General features: G+C 40.3%; 1 protein-coding gene across 11 annotated transcripts in view; it reads left to right on the top strand.

Annotated features, from left to right (window-relative positions):
* BMPR1B (bone morphogenetic protein receptor type 1B) overlaps positions 1-16,463 on the top strand; it is a 331,935-nt gene that overhangs the window by 302,310 nt on the left and 13,162 nt on the right. For all 11 annotated transcript variants that reach the window (XM_084756100.1, XM_084756098.1, XM_084756094.1 and 8 more), the window contains 2 exons: positions 4,842-5,034; positions 5,872-6,169. In XM_084756100.1, the coding sequence (XP_084612226.1) occupies positions 4,842-5,034; positions 5,872-6,169 (491 nt within the window). The remainder of the gene's footprint in view (positions 1-4,841; positions 5,035-5,871; positions 6,170-16,463) is intronic.

Raw genomic sequence — 16,463 nt, 5'->3', positions numbered from 1 at the left:
ATTTGTTGGCCAACTACCCCTAGGTGTGGAATCTGCCCTGGAGTGCTATGGTATACCCAGAGACATTTCATTGAAGAAAAACCAATACCTTTGCCAATATGTATCAAAATAGTTTCTTGGTTATGGTTGAAACCCCATGTCTACTTCCTCCTCTTGGTGCTGTGATTTTTGTCTGGCTTGAACTTGTATAGGCCCTGTGCATGCTACAAGAAGAAATGTCTCTGATGGGAAGTGTATCTGGTGATGCCCGTTCTATGGGCATATCACTAGGAACCATTGTATTGGTATGTTTCTCTAGCAGAATAGCAGTAGTAGGGTTTCCCTTAGGCCCATGGTGTGTAGAGTCTGAGAGCCTTGGCCACTTCAGTAATGTCAGATGTGAGTTTATTCTTGTAGAATGGGCCTTTAAATTCCATCAGAAAGTTGTTGGTTACTCCCATGACATTCTGTCACTATTGCTCCAGGATATCTTGGAGATAAGTCACTGCTGTTGTTGACAGAGTTTGTAGCTAGTAATTATTGATGATTGCCTTTCTTTTCCAGTGGTACCCAAGAGTTGTTAATAGTATAGATTAGCTAGATTAGGCTAGATTTTTGCCAGAAATTGCCCTTTATAAAAGCACTTTTGTTGACTATTTATAGAAGCCTCACAGGGTAAGAAAGCCATGTGATCCTTAATGATGGAAATAGATTCTAAGAAACATATCTCTAGACAATCTTGTTGCCATGTAAATATTAAAGCATGTTTTAACACAAACTAATGTAAGTCTGTTACCACTAGCGAATTTAATCTTATAAAACAATCATTGTTTATATACGTCATGGTTTACCAAACAAACAACCAAAAAAAAAAACCCTCCAATATTTATCACTTGACTGCACTAGAAACCTATCCTTGCATTACTTTGGGGACATAGACCCAGTTAAGTTAGTCACTTGGTATATACAGAAGCCAGATTCCAATTCAAACTGTGAATCTGTAGAATCCATGTTATTGACATTTTTAACATGTGAAATAAATGTTAGCCAAAGAAAGAAATATGTATAGATAGCAGCATAGAAGAGAGGCTTCCAGAGGACCTAGATCCATGAAAAAAGTAATGTGGTCTCAGCATTATAGCTGTAATACCTAGTCTTAAGATGTGAGCTTTGAGATAAACAGTGGTATAATACACCATAGTCAGTATTGTTAAGGGAATGACTGTCTCACATTAAGACTAATTGATTGCTTATCATTTTAACACAAAGGGAATTTTTCATGCTTCATCTGTATGCATACACTTGGACATAGTGTTTTCCAATTTACTTTTGGAGACCTCTCCTTTTAAATACAGCTCCCATCCCTTTTCAAAAACAGGTAATAGAGCTATTTTAAGAATTAGGATATGTTTTTCTTCTCTTGTGTAGCAGATAGTTATGTGTTATTTATATATACATTTAATATATAACATTTAAAATATCATCTATATGTGTATGGTATAATATAATAAAACATTACTATTTATATCCTTATTTGACCTTGTAAAGGAATGCGAGATAATTTTTTAACTCATTGAACCTCTTAAACTTTTATTTAATTTAATTTGTTGTGTGCATCTCTCTGTGTGTGAGCACAGGCTCTGTGTGCCCCAGTGCATGCATACTATTATAACAGCTCTCAGGGGTAAGTCCTTTCCTGCTATCTTACTGGACCTAGAAAGAAGAACAAGACCATCAGTCCTAGCTACTGAGCCACCTTGCCACCCCAATGTTAAGGCTCTAGAATAAAGTCCAGTAAATATCTTTCCCATATCTAATACTTCAGCCTAACTAAGCCAAATATTTGTGTGTGTGTATATGTGTGTGTGTATGTGTGTGTGTGTGTGTGTGCGTGCGTGTGCGTGTGTTTGTGTGTGCGTGTTTTGTTAACTCAGTAATAGAGTATTTTATACTGGTTATATTAACCTGTTTTCTACTTTCCATGTATGTTTACAGATTTACATATAGAAAGCAGACATCTAATCATTAACTGAGATGACATGTGTTTTTATATATGTACATATATTACTTATATACAGTACATAGGAGATCATTGTCTTTTTAGAATCATGGTTATAGTAATTAAATATTACAGCTATATATTGGTCATTTTTCCATGGCACTTAGCCGAGATATACAACTTATGTAGACAAAAGCTTTGTTTGGGCTCACAGGTTGGAGGGTTAGAGGTTTTAGTCTGCGGTTGCCTGTCCTCCTCCTTCGGGCTTATGGTTGCACCGTGAGGTGAAAGTGCATGGCAGAGCAGAACTATTTTTCTCACGGAAAGGAAGTGAAGCAAGAATCTGAGAGTCCTGTGCTCCCCTTTGTGGGCCCATTCCCTGTGACCTGCAGATCCCCTCTAGACCACATCTTTTACAGTTCTCACTTGCTCACACTCAAACCTAGCAGGGTACCAAAGTTTGACCACAGACCTTTGGGGAACTCTTAAGATAGAATTTATAGCAAATTACTGTAAATTTTGTCTACATACTCAACTTTCAAAGAAAATCATGAATGTAATTTAGATTGATATTATATGTGCAGAAAGAACAGAAACGTTTGTGAAATCAGTGTGTAAATTTCAAAAATATGTTCAAGCTTCTTTAGTAATATAATCTCAAGATGGAAGTAAAATTTTGTTTCATGGTCTAACTTAATGGCAAAAATATCTTGGAGGTCTGTTGTTTCTATCCCATTTAGCATGGCCATTACTGTCCATAGGTTCATTAGAGAAGACAGCTTATTTCTAGAAAAGAAGCAAGCTGTTCGTTAGGCGGGGTTCCAGAGAGGCACAGAACAATGCTTGCAGCATCTGTAAATTGAATACATTATTTCTTTAATAAGTCTGGCAAGTTTCCTTCCAAGTCGATGGTTTAACTACTTGGTACCTGGTTCTTAGCTGCCTAGTGCTCTCTCTGTGTTCCTGTCATCTTGTCAGACTAGTGGGCACATGGTATACGAAAGGTTGCCTCACAGGCACTGCCAAGCTCTGTCAGAAGAGAGATGCTTCGTGCATCTACTTGTTCGGTTATTCCCACCTCACTTTATGCTTCCCAGGTCATTAGTTCTTTAATTTTTAAGATCTTAACTTTAGGAAAAAGACTCTTTCATAAAAGGCTTCTATTCTGTAGTTGGAATCATTACAGTTTTAAGAGTATACTCAGGACACGTTTAGTTGATATTATTATCCATCCTGGAAACAGGAGGATCCTAAATAGAGGACCTAGAGAATAGTGTCTACATCCTAATCCTTAGACTCTGTTATATTGTCATGTGGGAAGGATATAGTCTGCCAGCCATGGGCTAGGAATATATTACCTGGATTTGTTTATCCCAATTGAATATTCCTAAGACATATGCAAACGGAAAGGAAAGGTTTTTTTTTTTATTAATTTATTCTTGATACATCTCAATGGTTATCCCATCCCTTGTATCCTCCCATTCTTCCCTCCCTCCCATTTTCCCCTTATTCCCCTCCCCTATGACTGTTAATGAGGGGGATTACCTACCCTGGAAAGGAAAGTTTTTAAGTTTGTATTTGATACATCACTTCAAAGAAGACTTTGTGTTTGTTATCGTAAGATTTTGTTAGCATCATATACTAGTTTGCATGTTTGAGGCAGCATATATCCCACGGAGATCAGGCTGGTCTTTCAACTCATAGTCCACCTACTTTGACTTCCTGAGTTCTGGGATTACAGGTTTGTGTTCAGACCTGGGTGTACCAAGTTCTTTCTGTCTACTTCCCCGATTATATAAATATCCTCCAGTATTTAGTCCTTTCCGCTAGGGATTCGTTGATAAAGTACAGGTGGTATAAATACCATGTAGACAGAGGCATTTAACTTTCAAAGCACAAAACTCAAAGTTTTCTCTTTGTTTTTATGAACTCTTTGTAATTCTTCAGATCTATTTTATAGATTATCAAATAAACTTTCTCTCTAGCTTGTTAACTTTCTTTTATCAGTTCTTGTGTTTGAATGCCTGTCTTCTGTCTCCATTCTGTATTTGTTTTTACTGTTGACAAGCATCTCTTTTTCTTCAAATGTGAGATTTTTTACTATCTCACTTTGCTTGTTTTGTCTTCATTTGGTTTGTTTCTTAACATTCCCTGTAGTTACTTCACATTCTGTAACTAAAAAGTTTATTATATAATCTGAAGGGAGTCAAGACAGTGGCATTTTCTTTTTTGTTTTGTTTTTAATGAACTCTCCTTTGCCCTTTCCCCAATCCCTCTCTTATCTTTTTCTCCTTCCTTCCTTCCTTCCTTCCTTCTTGCCTACTTTCTTTCTTTCTTTCGTTTTTCTCTATTCTTCCTTACTTTGGGAGTTTTTATAAATATCATAATATTGCTGTGTCCAATATTCTTTGTCTTGTTTAGTGCATTCATGATTTGTGATGTGTTGGTAAGAACTCTTTCACAGTATTTAATAAATCATTATATCAGTGGAACACTTGGATCTACCTGGGACAGTCTCAGTTACTGTGAAACCATTTTTTTTTTTTTTGTAGTTTTGTTTGTTTTGGGTTTTGTTGTTCTTTTTTTATTACTCTTTTTCTCTGAAATTTGCAATAGGTAAAATGGAAGATCTAAAGATTTAGAAGCAGTGTTTGATATCTTGCATTGACACCCATTCATCTGAAATACATTTAAAGGAGACCAGCATAAGTTAAAACTACAAATGACTAATGAGTGTAAAGAATAATATCAACTACAGTGTTTTACATGCAGTCATTGCCCCCCCTCCCCCGCCCCTGGAGGAAAGCTTAAACAGATCTGTAGTGTGATAAATATGATAATGAGGTGTTTTGGGCCTTACCAGGTACAAAGGACAATAGCTAAACAAATTCAGATGGTGAAGCAGATTGGAAAAGGTCGCTATGGGGAAGTATGGATGGGAAAGTGGCGTGGAGAAAAGGTCGCCGTGAAAGTGTTCTTCACCACAGAGGAAGCCAGCTGGTTCCGGGAGACTGAGATATATCAGACAGTCCTGATGAGGCACGAAAACATTCTGGGTGAGTCACAGTCTACACAGTGATATTTGGGGGTTCCTAGCATTCTTCTGTCTCTCTCTTCACATCTGCGAATGAACTCCTCTGTCTAGACTTGCAGATATGTTCGTTTTTTGGCATGGGCCCCACAGCTCCTGAGGAAGACCTCACCGGAGGCCTGACTAAGTGTTGTGGATGAGTCGTGGGTTGGGAATGCCATATACTCCAATGATATTTTCTTTCCTTCAGAAGCAGGAAGTGCATATGAAATGCTAGAATTTCTTAAGGTTTCTTCGGGACTTGAAAGAGCATGTTTAGGCTTAAATGTTGTGAAAAGCTATAGGCATCTTATTTGCAGAGTTTATTTGTAGTAAGTGTTTATGTTGAGAATTGATTTCCCTTTTCCTTTCCCCAGGCTAGACGTGATCTTCCTGGGTCAGTTGAGTAGGAGTGGACCTAGTCAGCAAAGCTCAAGTCTTTCATACAACATGCCTTTCTTGTAACTGGAATACCTAAAGGGAATTTTAATACTACTGGTTAAAGAGTGGCTTCAAATCTAAACTCCTAAGCGCGCGCTCTCTCTCTCTCTCTGTCTGTGTCTGTCTGTCTGTCTGTTTCTCTCTCTCTCTCTCTCTCTCTCTCTCTCTCTCTCTCTCTCTCTCTCTCTCTCTCTCCCTCCCTCCAATTGTGATTACCTCTGCTTGGTATTTGTTGTTTAACACTAATATAGGCATAGTCAGAAAACTGGGCAAGATGCTAAACCAAAGACATCTGGAGAGAAAGAATATTTGAGCACATTAATGATTTCCTCATTCTGTCCAGGAAACACATCCACATTTTTCCCACTCTTTTTCCTTTTAGGGTTCATAGCTGCAGACATCAAAGGGACTGGTTCCTGGACTCAGTTATACCTCATCACAGACTATCATGAAAATGGATCTCTTTATGACTATTTGAAATCCACTACCCTAGATGCAAAGTCCATGCTGAAATTAGCCTACTCTTCTGTCAGCGGCCTGTGCCACTTGCACACGGAAATCTTTAGTACTCAAGGTAAACCAGCCATTGCCCATCGAGACCTGAAAAGCAAGAACATCCTGGTGAAGAAAAATGGGACTTGCTGCATAGCAGACCTGGGCCTGGCCGTCAAATTTATTAGGTTAGTATCCAAATCAGCAAACACCCATTTTTGAGAAAATTTGTAAATGTTCCGGTTACTTTCCATAGCTCCATCCTAAGATAACTCAGTGGTTGAGGAATATCATACATTTCAACCTTATTGGAGAGAAAAATTTCACCACCATTTTGGTAACATGATGTGTCTGGGTCAGTCCTCTTGTTTCTGTTCTCATCAGTGACCTGGCTCACCAATTACTGATGTTATATTTGCATGAGCAATGCTGCTATTCTGAAAAGAGGTAGTTAATGTTTGTGCTATGTGGTTTTATGCCAATTAACACAAGTTAGAGTCATTTTGGAAGAAGGTACCTCAATTGAGAAAATGTTCCAACAGGATTGGCTTGTGACAACCTGTGCTTCTCTTCTTGATTGATGATTGGTTGACAGGGAAGGGTCCAGCTCGCTATGGGTAGGGCCACCCTTGGCGAGTGGTCCTAGGTTCTATTACAAAGCAGGTTGAGCAAGCCTTGGGGAGTAAGCCAGTAAGCAGCATCCCTCCATGATTTCTGCATTGTTACTGCCTCCAGGTTCCTACCTTGACTTTATGTCCTGACTTTTCTGAATGAACCTATAAGCTGCAAGGTGAAATAAACCCTTTCCTCCCAAAATTGCTTTTGGTCAGTGATATTTTATCACAGCTATAGAGACCTCTAACTAAGATGATGCCTGAGGAACTGCAGACAGAATTCTGCATGAAATTTGTAAGTATGGGGAGTTTTCTTTTAGGAAGAACCAGCAACTATGTAGTGGCAAAGACCATGCTTTGCTTGTGTGAGGTACAGTAAGGACACCTTCTGTAAGAGTCTGTGGGAAGTACTATACACCAACAAACAAAACAGCTGGTATTCAGTGATATTAGAGAATATAGCCATTGGATTTTCTGATGGTGGTACACAGACACTGCAGGCTTCCTGGAACATTGGTATCCCCTGTGCAGTGAGGAGGGTTTCACACTGAGGAGCCTGGGACCCTGTGTCTTTCTCTTTAATTAGTGTAGTTCCTTTTAGCTAGGAGCGTCCGACTTTTTAACCCAATTCAAAATCACAAACTTAAAACACTATTTTTATAATCGCAATTTGGTTTCGTAACTTGGTTGCCCGATTCTCCCCCATGTGATCTTTGTAGATTACAATGTATTGTTGCAGTGGGAAAAGGTTGGGCACAGCGGGTGGTGGGGAGGTGATTGAGAGGAAATGGCTCCTCCAGTCTGAGAAGAAAGCAGGCTTGATTTGGGTAAAGGCATCCTTGCATAACCTCCTTTAGAATCCCAAATCTAGGCTGACCCTTCAGTGCATCTCTGGCCCTGCTTGTGAATATTTTCCAAAGAAGATTCTGTAGTGTCTAGTCAAGGACAAAAGGAAGAGCTGAGGCTATGATTGTATGAAAGGACTAATAGGTTTCCATTTTCTCCTGAGTGTAAAATCTTCAATGTGATTTAATAACGAACTCAGATAAGTGGAGATATTCGCCATTTAGAAGTAACAAGGGAAAACTTAAACAAAGAAAGTTAAATGTGCTAAAAATTTAAGTTTGAGACATGGACCTCACACTAATAATTTAAAGCATTAAAATCTAGTTTACTTCAGAATTCATTTCCGTCAAAGGCTATTCTTTTAAAGTCTACTACTCTACAGCAACCGAACAAACATAAGCAATTCATCTGTTATGCCTCTATACCAGGCTCCACCCTCCTTGCCAAATTTCCCCGAAGCAGTCCGAGCAGAAATAGTCTTTCTCATCCTCGTCATTTGTCTCTTGCCCTTCCCTCGCTGTCCAGCTTTATGGAGAAACCATTGCTGTATGCACCGAAAGCCTTAGCTCATTTTAACACCACTGTCCCTGATACCCAAAGTGCTCTCAGCATCATCCTACAATATGTCACTGTGCTTCAGGCTCCCTTTCCTCTCTCTCCATTGGCTCTGCTCATCTTTCACCTTTAAATGTTTCCCTTTGTGAGATCTCCAGCCTCATCTGACCTTTCTTCTCAGCTCTGAGAGTTTGGCTGAACCATGCTAACCCATGGAAAGCCTAATTTTTGATTTGTACAATTGAAAGACTTTTATCTTCATGAAGCATACGCTTTAGCTCACTGGGTTATCCCCACGGTAATAGCTCATCTAGATCCATGGTTAAAACATCATGCAGTGGCTTCCTTTCTGTCTTTCTGCTTCTGGGCTTTTCTTCATGGTGCAGAATTTATTTTCTCAAACTGCAGTAGGACATCATCACAATTTCGTAGTTTCCTGTGGCCTGGGCTTAACCTCTAGTTAGGGTCCCTTACTGTGGTAATTGAGTGGGTACATATGGACTATGCAAGGAAGAAAAGTATGGTGCCTTTGCTTCAGAGGAGCTACACCCTTCATAGCTTTCTATTGTACCCACATCCTGATTTCTATTTCTTTTTTCTTTTAATGTATTTATTTATTATGTATACAATGTTTTGCCTGAATGTATGCCTGCACACCAGAAAAGGGCACCAGATCTCATTATAGATGGTTATGAGCCACCATGTGGTTGATGGGAATCTCTCCAGCCCCCCTGATTTCTATTTCTTTTGCAATAGTGAACTGCTGTGTTTTCCCCGCATATAGCCCATGTTGGCTGAGGCTCAGCTTTTGCGTCTAGAGTTCGTAGCTTGAGATGTCCTTGTCTTTTCCACATACACTTCCCCAATGAGAATGACCTCCCAGTCAGCACACCCATCCACACCTAGGAGGAAAGATATCACCTGCTGCGGTCTAAAGCTGCTGTTCTAAATCAGCACATGTAGGGATGGTAAAGTAATTGAGACAGCACCTTCCTTGTGAATCTTAAAACACAGTGAGTTTTTATTTCTGAAATGTACTTTTGTTTAAGGGGAAATGAATTAAATGGCTTCTCGATTTCATGTGGATCCCAGCTCTGGGAAGAAAAGGAGGCTCTTCAGGGATAAATTGAGGTTCTGTGTTATACACTGTCCTGTTCACCAGAGGAGGAAAGGGATGAGGATGCTGGCTTCACACTCATTTTCTTTTCCAGATGGAGGTGGTACTGGATAATTTCAACAGATATTTTGATTTTTATTTCCTATGTGTCAAAGTTTTGATGTCTTCCATTCTTAGCCCAAGTTGTACGCTTTGTTTTACCCGTTTCTCTCATTTTTATCCCTCATGATGATTTGTGTTGTGTGTCTGTACACATGTAGCTGTGTAGAATGTTTTGTTTCAAATGGAGTCATAGCTAACCCTCGTTCGTGTGTGAGTTTCCTTTGAGACTTTAATCTTTACTGCATAGGCAGTAAGTGGTCTCTTAGGCTTTTAGGTAATTTCTGGAAGGTTCCCAGGGAACTTGAGAATCACAGAGAGCACCACTGGTACCTTGGGGACTTTCTGTTCACATAACACTTTTGCTCTTGTTGGCTTCTTTCGCTGATTCATTTCCTGCTGAAATGAGATGTAATCCAGGTGAGGTCAGGAAATCCTGGCTGTCCCTGGGGAGAGAGAAACAATGCCACATGAAGTGTCTTGAAGGAATTCGCACAGTTTCTGTGACTCCCTCATACTGCTTTCTAGTAGTTCAATGTCCAAATAAAACCTTTTCCTTTTTTTGAAATATTTTATTGAAAATAAATTTTATAACAATTTATTCTGTTCATAGTTTTCCTCACTTCCAATTCCTCCCTACTTCCCCTGACACCTAACTTCATAATCTTTCTTTCTCACTGTAAAAAAAAAGAAAAAACAAAAAACAAAAAACCAACCAAACAAAAAACAAAATCACACACACACACACACACACACACACACACACACACACACACACATATTCACAAACAAAACAAAAAGCAAAGGTGTGCACACACACCACAAAAGAAAAAAAAAAAAGGAAGCAGAAGAGCCCAAACAAAGCAATATAAGACAAAGAATATACAAAATGTCATTGAGTTCATTTGAATTGTGTTGTTTATCTAATACTGGGTGTGAGGCCTATCCTGAGCTGTGGTTAGTATACACAGTGAGATTTTATTGGAAAGAATTATTTCTCCTTTGTAAAAGGTTATCATTTGCAGATAACAATTGATTTTTCATTTGCAAGAGGATATCAATTGGTTAGGGTTGAGAGACCATGTCATTATTGTTAGGATACTGCCCCAGTCTGCCTAGCAACCTATGATGTCATTACTTACCTGCCACTAGGCATGCCCCTGCCCAGGAGTATGTAAAAGGATAAACACTCTGACTTACTTACTCTTCTCCTCTCTTATTTTCTCATTCTCTTGTTCCTCTTGTTTTCTTTCTTCCTCTCTTCCTCTGTCCCTGTCTGTCTCTCTGGGGTCCTCCCCCATTCCTTCTTCCCCCAGGCTCATATAATAAACCTCTTCATATCCTTTCTGTTGTGTGGCACATATTTTGTATCTCATCTTTTATTTTTAATATTTAAAACGTCTCCTTCTCAGTGCTGGGGCCCAGTCTGACTAGAACCTGTGCAGGCCCTGTGCATGCTGCCATAGTCTCTGTGAGTTCATATGTGTATCAGTCCTGTTGCTTCTGGAAGACACTGTTTCCCTAGAGTCATTCATTGGCTCTATCTCTAATAAGCTTTCTGTCTCCTCTTCTTCTTAGATCCTCTGAGGGGAGGGATTTGATGAAGACTTCCCATTTAGGGTTCAGTGCTCAGAAGTCTCTAACTGTGCGCGTTTTCTAATTGTTAGTCTCTTGTGTTCATTCCCATATACTAAAACAAGAAGCTTTGCTGATGATGGCTGAGCACTGATCTATGGGTATAGCAGAATGTCATTAGAAGTCATCTGACAGCAATAAAATATTTATTTATCAGAACAATAGTATTTGGTTTTTTCCTAGACCCATGTCTATCTAGTCTTGGGTTCTTGGCTACCCTTGCAGTGTCAAGCATGGGCTCCATCTCATGGAATGGACCTTCACTCCAATGAGAGAGTGTTTGGTTACTCCAACAGTGTTTTTCCCAGTCTAGTGGCAGTGCAGTATATTTTGCAGGCAGATCGCTACTGCACAACACAGAGCTTGCAGGTGGCTTGGTTACCTTTTCCAGTACCATAAATGCTCTCTAGTAGGGCTGAAACACCAGCTTGATGTCTCTGTTTTTTATGAGATATACAAAACCCTTTTTCTTTTAGGAGAGATAAATCCTGGAGCAGGGCATCTCAGATGTTGAATCTTAAATAGAAAACCTACAGTGACCATTGTATGGATCTCCCTCCCCACTGAGGGTTGTGAGTTGTCCAAATACAGGAAAAAAAATTGGCATCATGCAGCAGATACTGATTTTCCAGCATCCTTCTGATGTTGTTTTCTGCACTCTGTGTGTGTGTGTGTGTGTGTGTGTGTGTGTGTGTGTGTGTGTGTGTCTGTGTGCGTGCGGTGTATATGTATGTACTAAGCTCACTAGTGATGGTGTCAGTACTCCCAGTAAGTGTCTTTGCAGATGACTCTATCTTTGATGGAGTTTCAGTTCTGAAGTTCTGAAATACATTGAGATAAAGAAAAAAGATTCATTCCATTTTACATCCCCATTGGCTCAGTGGTTAAGAGCACTGCCTGTTCTTCCAGAGGTCATGAGTTCAATTCCCAGGGACCATCTATATTGAAATCGCCCTCTCCTGGAATGCAGGTGTACATTGAGATTTTTAGAAATTTGATTTTTGCAACATTGTTTTAGTTCCTTTTCTTGTTGCTCTGCAGTACAATACCTGGCAAAGGGAAACTTAAAGCTCATTTTGAAGGTAAAGTGTAGCATGGCAGGGAAGCCAGAGCTGTAAACACGTGAGATGCGGGGCACATTGCGCCCATGGTCAGGAATCGGGGAGAGACAAATTCTACCTCCGTTTGGATTCAGTACAGAACTGCAGCCCATAGAATGGTGCCACCCGCATGTAATGTGTGGTCTTCTCACCTTAACCAATCTAGTCTAGAAAGTTCCTCAAAGAGATGCCCAAGGGTTTTTTTCTCCTGGGTAATTGAGATCCTGTCACTTTGTCAATAAATATTAACTATCATAAGCATTGAGCTACGGTGACAAGTCCCACAGAAAATGCTGCACACCCAGGGAGCTTATGAATGTGCAGGGTTCAGCTCAGTAAGTTACTTCCACAGCCACTGGGAAAATAATTCAGGAGACACAATTGGTGTGCGTATAACCTTGTGTAAGCCCTGTGTCTCACACTTAGGATATATCTACCATGACCAGAGATTTACTATTCCTTCATGTATATTGTTTATAGATTCAAACACCAATTGCAACCAGAACCTCCTTTGCACAGTTTCTTAAAACAGTTCTTTCAATGTGCTACTCTCAGGTTTTCAGAAACTTAGTAGATTATTACAGAAGATGGTCTGGGTTTGCTTACTGTCTTTCTCTCACCCTGATTTCTCTCCCTCTGTCTTGGGTATCAGGAGTCTCCAGCAGGAGGCCCACCTCAGGTATAGAAGGCCAGGAAGCGGAGCCCCCACTGGCTTGCCACTGTTCCTGATTGTTTGACTTCCACAGTGGGTTCTGCTCAGGCACTTCAGGAAACACATGCCCAGTTTGTTTCCCTGGGGAATGTGCACTGTGCTGAGCTCCATAGTGGAACTTTCCATTACTAACTCTTATTGCCAGAATTCCTGGCACAGACTTGTAATTGGGAAGCTAAATTAATACAAGAGATATTGAGTGTGTCATAAGGCTAGCGGAGGTATTATTTTTAAAAGAGGTATTCTCTACTTTGGAACTATGATTCTGTTACCTGACCTCAAACAGTGCACTGAGCACACAGGTCCCAGGCTACTCACTAGGCTTCTGGTGTTCAGGGATGCCCTGCTGTGGTGTACCTGGCCTTGAATAAGAATGCTCTGGCTTCCCTGAGAGAATGAGGCCAGGTAAGATTTTGATCTTTCTTCACCCCACATGACAACATTATAAATGAAGCCTGTGGTAACATGCATTTCACAGCTGTATGCCTGGTTCTCCTGATCTGATCCCCTCTTGGCCTGGCTCTGCCCATTAGGGGAGTGGGTGGCCTTTCTCTGCCTCTCATGACACTTCTTTTCTATGTCTCTGTCATGTGCACAGTTCTCCCCTCTTGCCTCTGTCCCTCATAGAGACATTATCCAGGATAATTCACACTTATTCTTCATCATCCTGATCTGGGCTAGAAGACTCATAAAGGAAGCCCTTTGTCATCCTCATGAATCTCTGATTATTTTTGCTGTCATAACACCACTAGCCAGTGGCAGGTCAGAAGTGCATACTTCCCTCCTGTATCTCTACTGAGGCCAGGCCCACAGTTTGAAGTTCAGATAAAATGAGTCATTATATATCCAGCCTCAGATTGAGGGGGCAAAACAAAGAGTCAGGAATTGTAAAATCCTGGCGGGAAAGAAGCTCTTCTGAAGAGAAATTTGTTTCTCTTAATGTGCTGATCAGAGTACTGAATCAATGGACCCCAAAGAAGCAGGGATCTCCCCAGGAATCTGATGCCGGGAGAAGGAAAGGCCAGATACACAAGGGAAATTTGGCCTTCAGGAAGAGGTTTCACAGATTCTAATACCTGGACGGAGGGATGGCTCAGCACTAGGTGGGAGCACACCTTGAGGAACTGTAAATGCACATATCCTTGGCCATCTATCTAAACGAGACCTCACTTTGGGATCCCTTAATGAGCTTGGGGCATCTGATGAAGCTCTTTCTTCCTCTTTGCATGGCGGCCACCTTGTTTATATGTCCTTTTCTGTTTAAGAGAAATGTTTTCTGCATTCTTATCTGGTACTTCCTGACAGGAGTCTCAGGAGGCAGTTTCTTCTCAGGCATGCCCACTTTACCTAACCCCACACCTGTAGAAGCGCTTCCTCAGGCTTGCTGTAACTCCCTCTGTGATGTACCCATCCCTATATCTTAAACTTGCCTTGATTTATGTCTTTCTTCATTCTGCAAAGACTACAATACTTCATGAAACAACTTCCATATTGAAAGGAATCTTTGTTCCAGGGCCATTGTCACTCAAAATGGCTCTGCCCCTTATTCCCTTTAAAATGAGAGCCATGGCTTTTGCATCAACATTAGTTATCCTCAAATTACATTTATTTTCTAATTCTACTTAAGTTTATAACCCCTTGGCACACACATTAAGAAGAACAAAAGCCTTCTTGAGTCTAGTGAGAATATTAATTATGGGATAGAGCTGAAATAGACAGTCTATTTCTGTAGTTCTCTAAAGTCTCTGCCTCTGCCATGAGGCTCTGGGCATTAACCCAATTCCTGTTCACCCAAAAGGTAAAGAGAACCTCCCATGTTTCTTATAGTAAACGGAAAGAGCTCATATTTCCTTAATAGTTAATGCAGAACTCACATTTATGACAGAGTATTTTAAGTTATTAGCAGAAATCTATTTCTTTTAGTTTGCTAATTTGATCCAGTTTATAAATGACTTTTGAACCAGGATCTTTTGTCTTCTTCTTCTTTTTTTTTTTTTGCCACTATTTTCTTTTTTTACTTTTATTGAATATCTATGATTTACACGTCATGCACCAAAATCCCTCTTCTCTTCCTATCCCCTCATATCTGCCCTCTGCCCTTGCAACCTCCCCCCAGTAAAATAAAACAAACGAACGAAAATTGTGTCATAGAAGCTGTAGTATATCACGCAGTATAGCCTTTTGCCCACATATATTTACTTTCAAATGTTCATTGCTACAAGTCATGGTCTGGCTTGAGGCCTACACTATTGTTACTGGATCCTCACTGGACTGCTGTCCGATATCCTGTTGTTGCTGTTTGTCAAGGAGATTCTTAATCTTTGAATCTGCAGGTCCGGCCCCTTCATGTGTTCCAGCAGGGCATACATGGGGTAGATGTTGGGGTGAGGTTGGCTCAGAGCCCTGGATCAGGGCCTGCTCTCCCACTCTAGTGTCCTCAGGGGAACTCCAGGATCTTATGCCTGCAGTTTATTCCTAGTCCTTGAAATATAGCCTTTCTTTCACTGATCCTGCTGGATTATATTATATAGTATATTTAATAATGTATATTTATATATAATATATTGTGAACATACATAAGGCATTTCAAAGGGCAATTGTGATAGAGTTGAATGTTAACAAATAACAGCTTGCCTCATTTTCTGTAGTCTTTTAAAAATTTAATTTAATTTTATTAATTTATTCTTGTTACATCTCAATGGTTATCCCATCCCTTGTATCCTCCCATTCCTCCCTCCCTCCCATTTTCCCCTTATTCCCCTTCCCTATGACTGTTCCTGAGGGGGATTCCCTCCCTCTGTATATGCTCATAGGGTATCAAGTCTCTTCTTGGTAGCCTGCTGTCCTTCCTCTGGGTGCCACCAGGTCTCCCCACCCAGGAGACCTGGTCAAATAAGAGGCACCAGAGTACGTGTGAAAGTCATACTCCACTCTCCACTCAACTGTGGAGAGTGTCCTGTCCATTGGCTAGATCTGGGTAGGGGTTCGAAGTTTACGGCCTGTATTGTCCTTGGCTGGTGCATTAGTTTGAGTCTGTAGTCCTATTAACGGAAATAAAATGCTGGCGGCTGACTCTAACATGAACTCTGGTGCCACATATTTGACCACTTCCCCTTGGTGGGGAGGCCTAGTGGCACTCAAAGGAAGGATAAGCAAGCTACCAGGATGAAACTTGATATGCTGTGATCATATGGTGAGAGAAGAAGTTCCCTTCTGTCACAGACCTAGGGGAGGGGAATAAGGTGAAAGAGGGAGGGAGGGAAGAATGGGAAGATACAAGTGAGGGGATAACAATTGAGATATAATCTGAATAAATTAATTAAAATAAATAAATAAAATATTGAATATACTCTTGTTCCCTTTCAAATTTTATTCATTTTTATGTTTCCTGGAAGTAACCAATATCCTGTTTATATTTCCTGTGTACAGTCTTATGCTTCGACAACTGACACATGTAGCCGCTACCGCACTTGGAGTTACTCTGTGGGGTTGAAGTTATTCTCTCCTCTTTGCACCGCTATTATAAGATGTCAACTCTGTTTCTCCCTGCTCTGCACTCCTGCATGGAAAAGGAGGTGCCTGGCCCTGACTGCTGTTTTCTTTCTCTTTGACTTCCTTCTGTGAGCCTCTCTCTACCCTCTTCTTAAGAGTATGACAGCTTATGAATCCACTTTTTTCCTCTTTTATTTTGGTACATCAGGGTTCAGTTTACTTTCTAGTTTTAGTCTTGAAGATTAGTAGAAGCTCATTTTTTTTCCTGTTATTATTTGAGAACAGGTGTGATCCTAATGAAAGTCAGAGAGA

This window comes from Acomys minous, assembly GCF_964271855.1.
Source record: "Acomys minous genome assembly, chromosome: 14".
NCBI classification, from domain to species: domain Eukaryota; kingdom Metazoa; phylum Chordata; class Mammalia; order Rodentia; family Muridae; genus Acomys; species Acomys minous.
The sequence above is the reverse complement of the archived record's forward strand: the minus strand, read 5'-3'. Positions and strand labels throughout refer to the sequence as shown.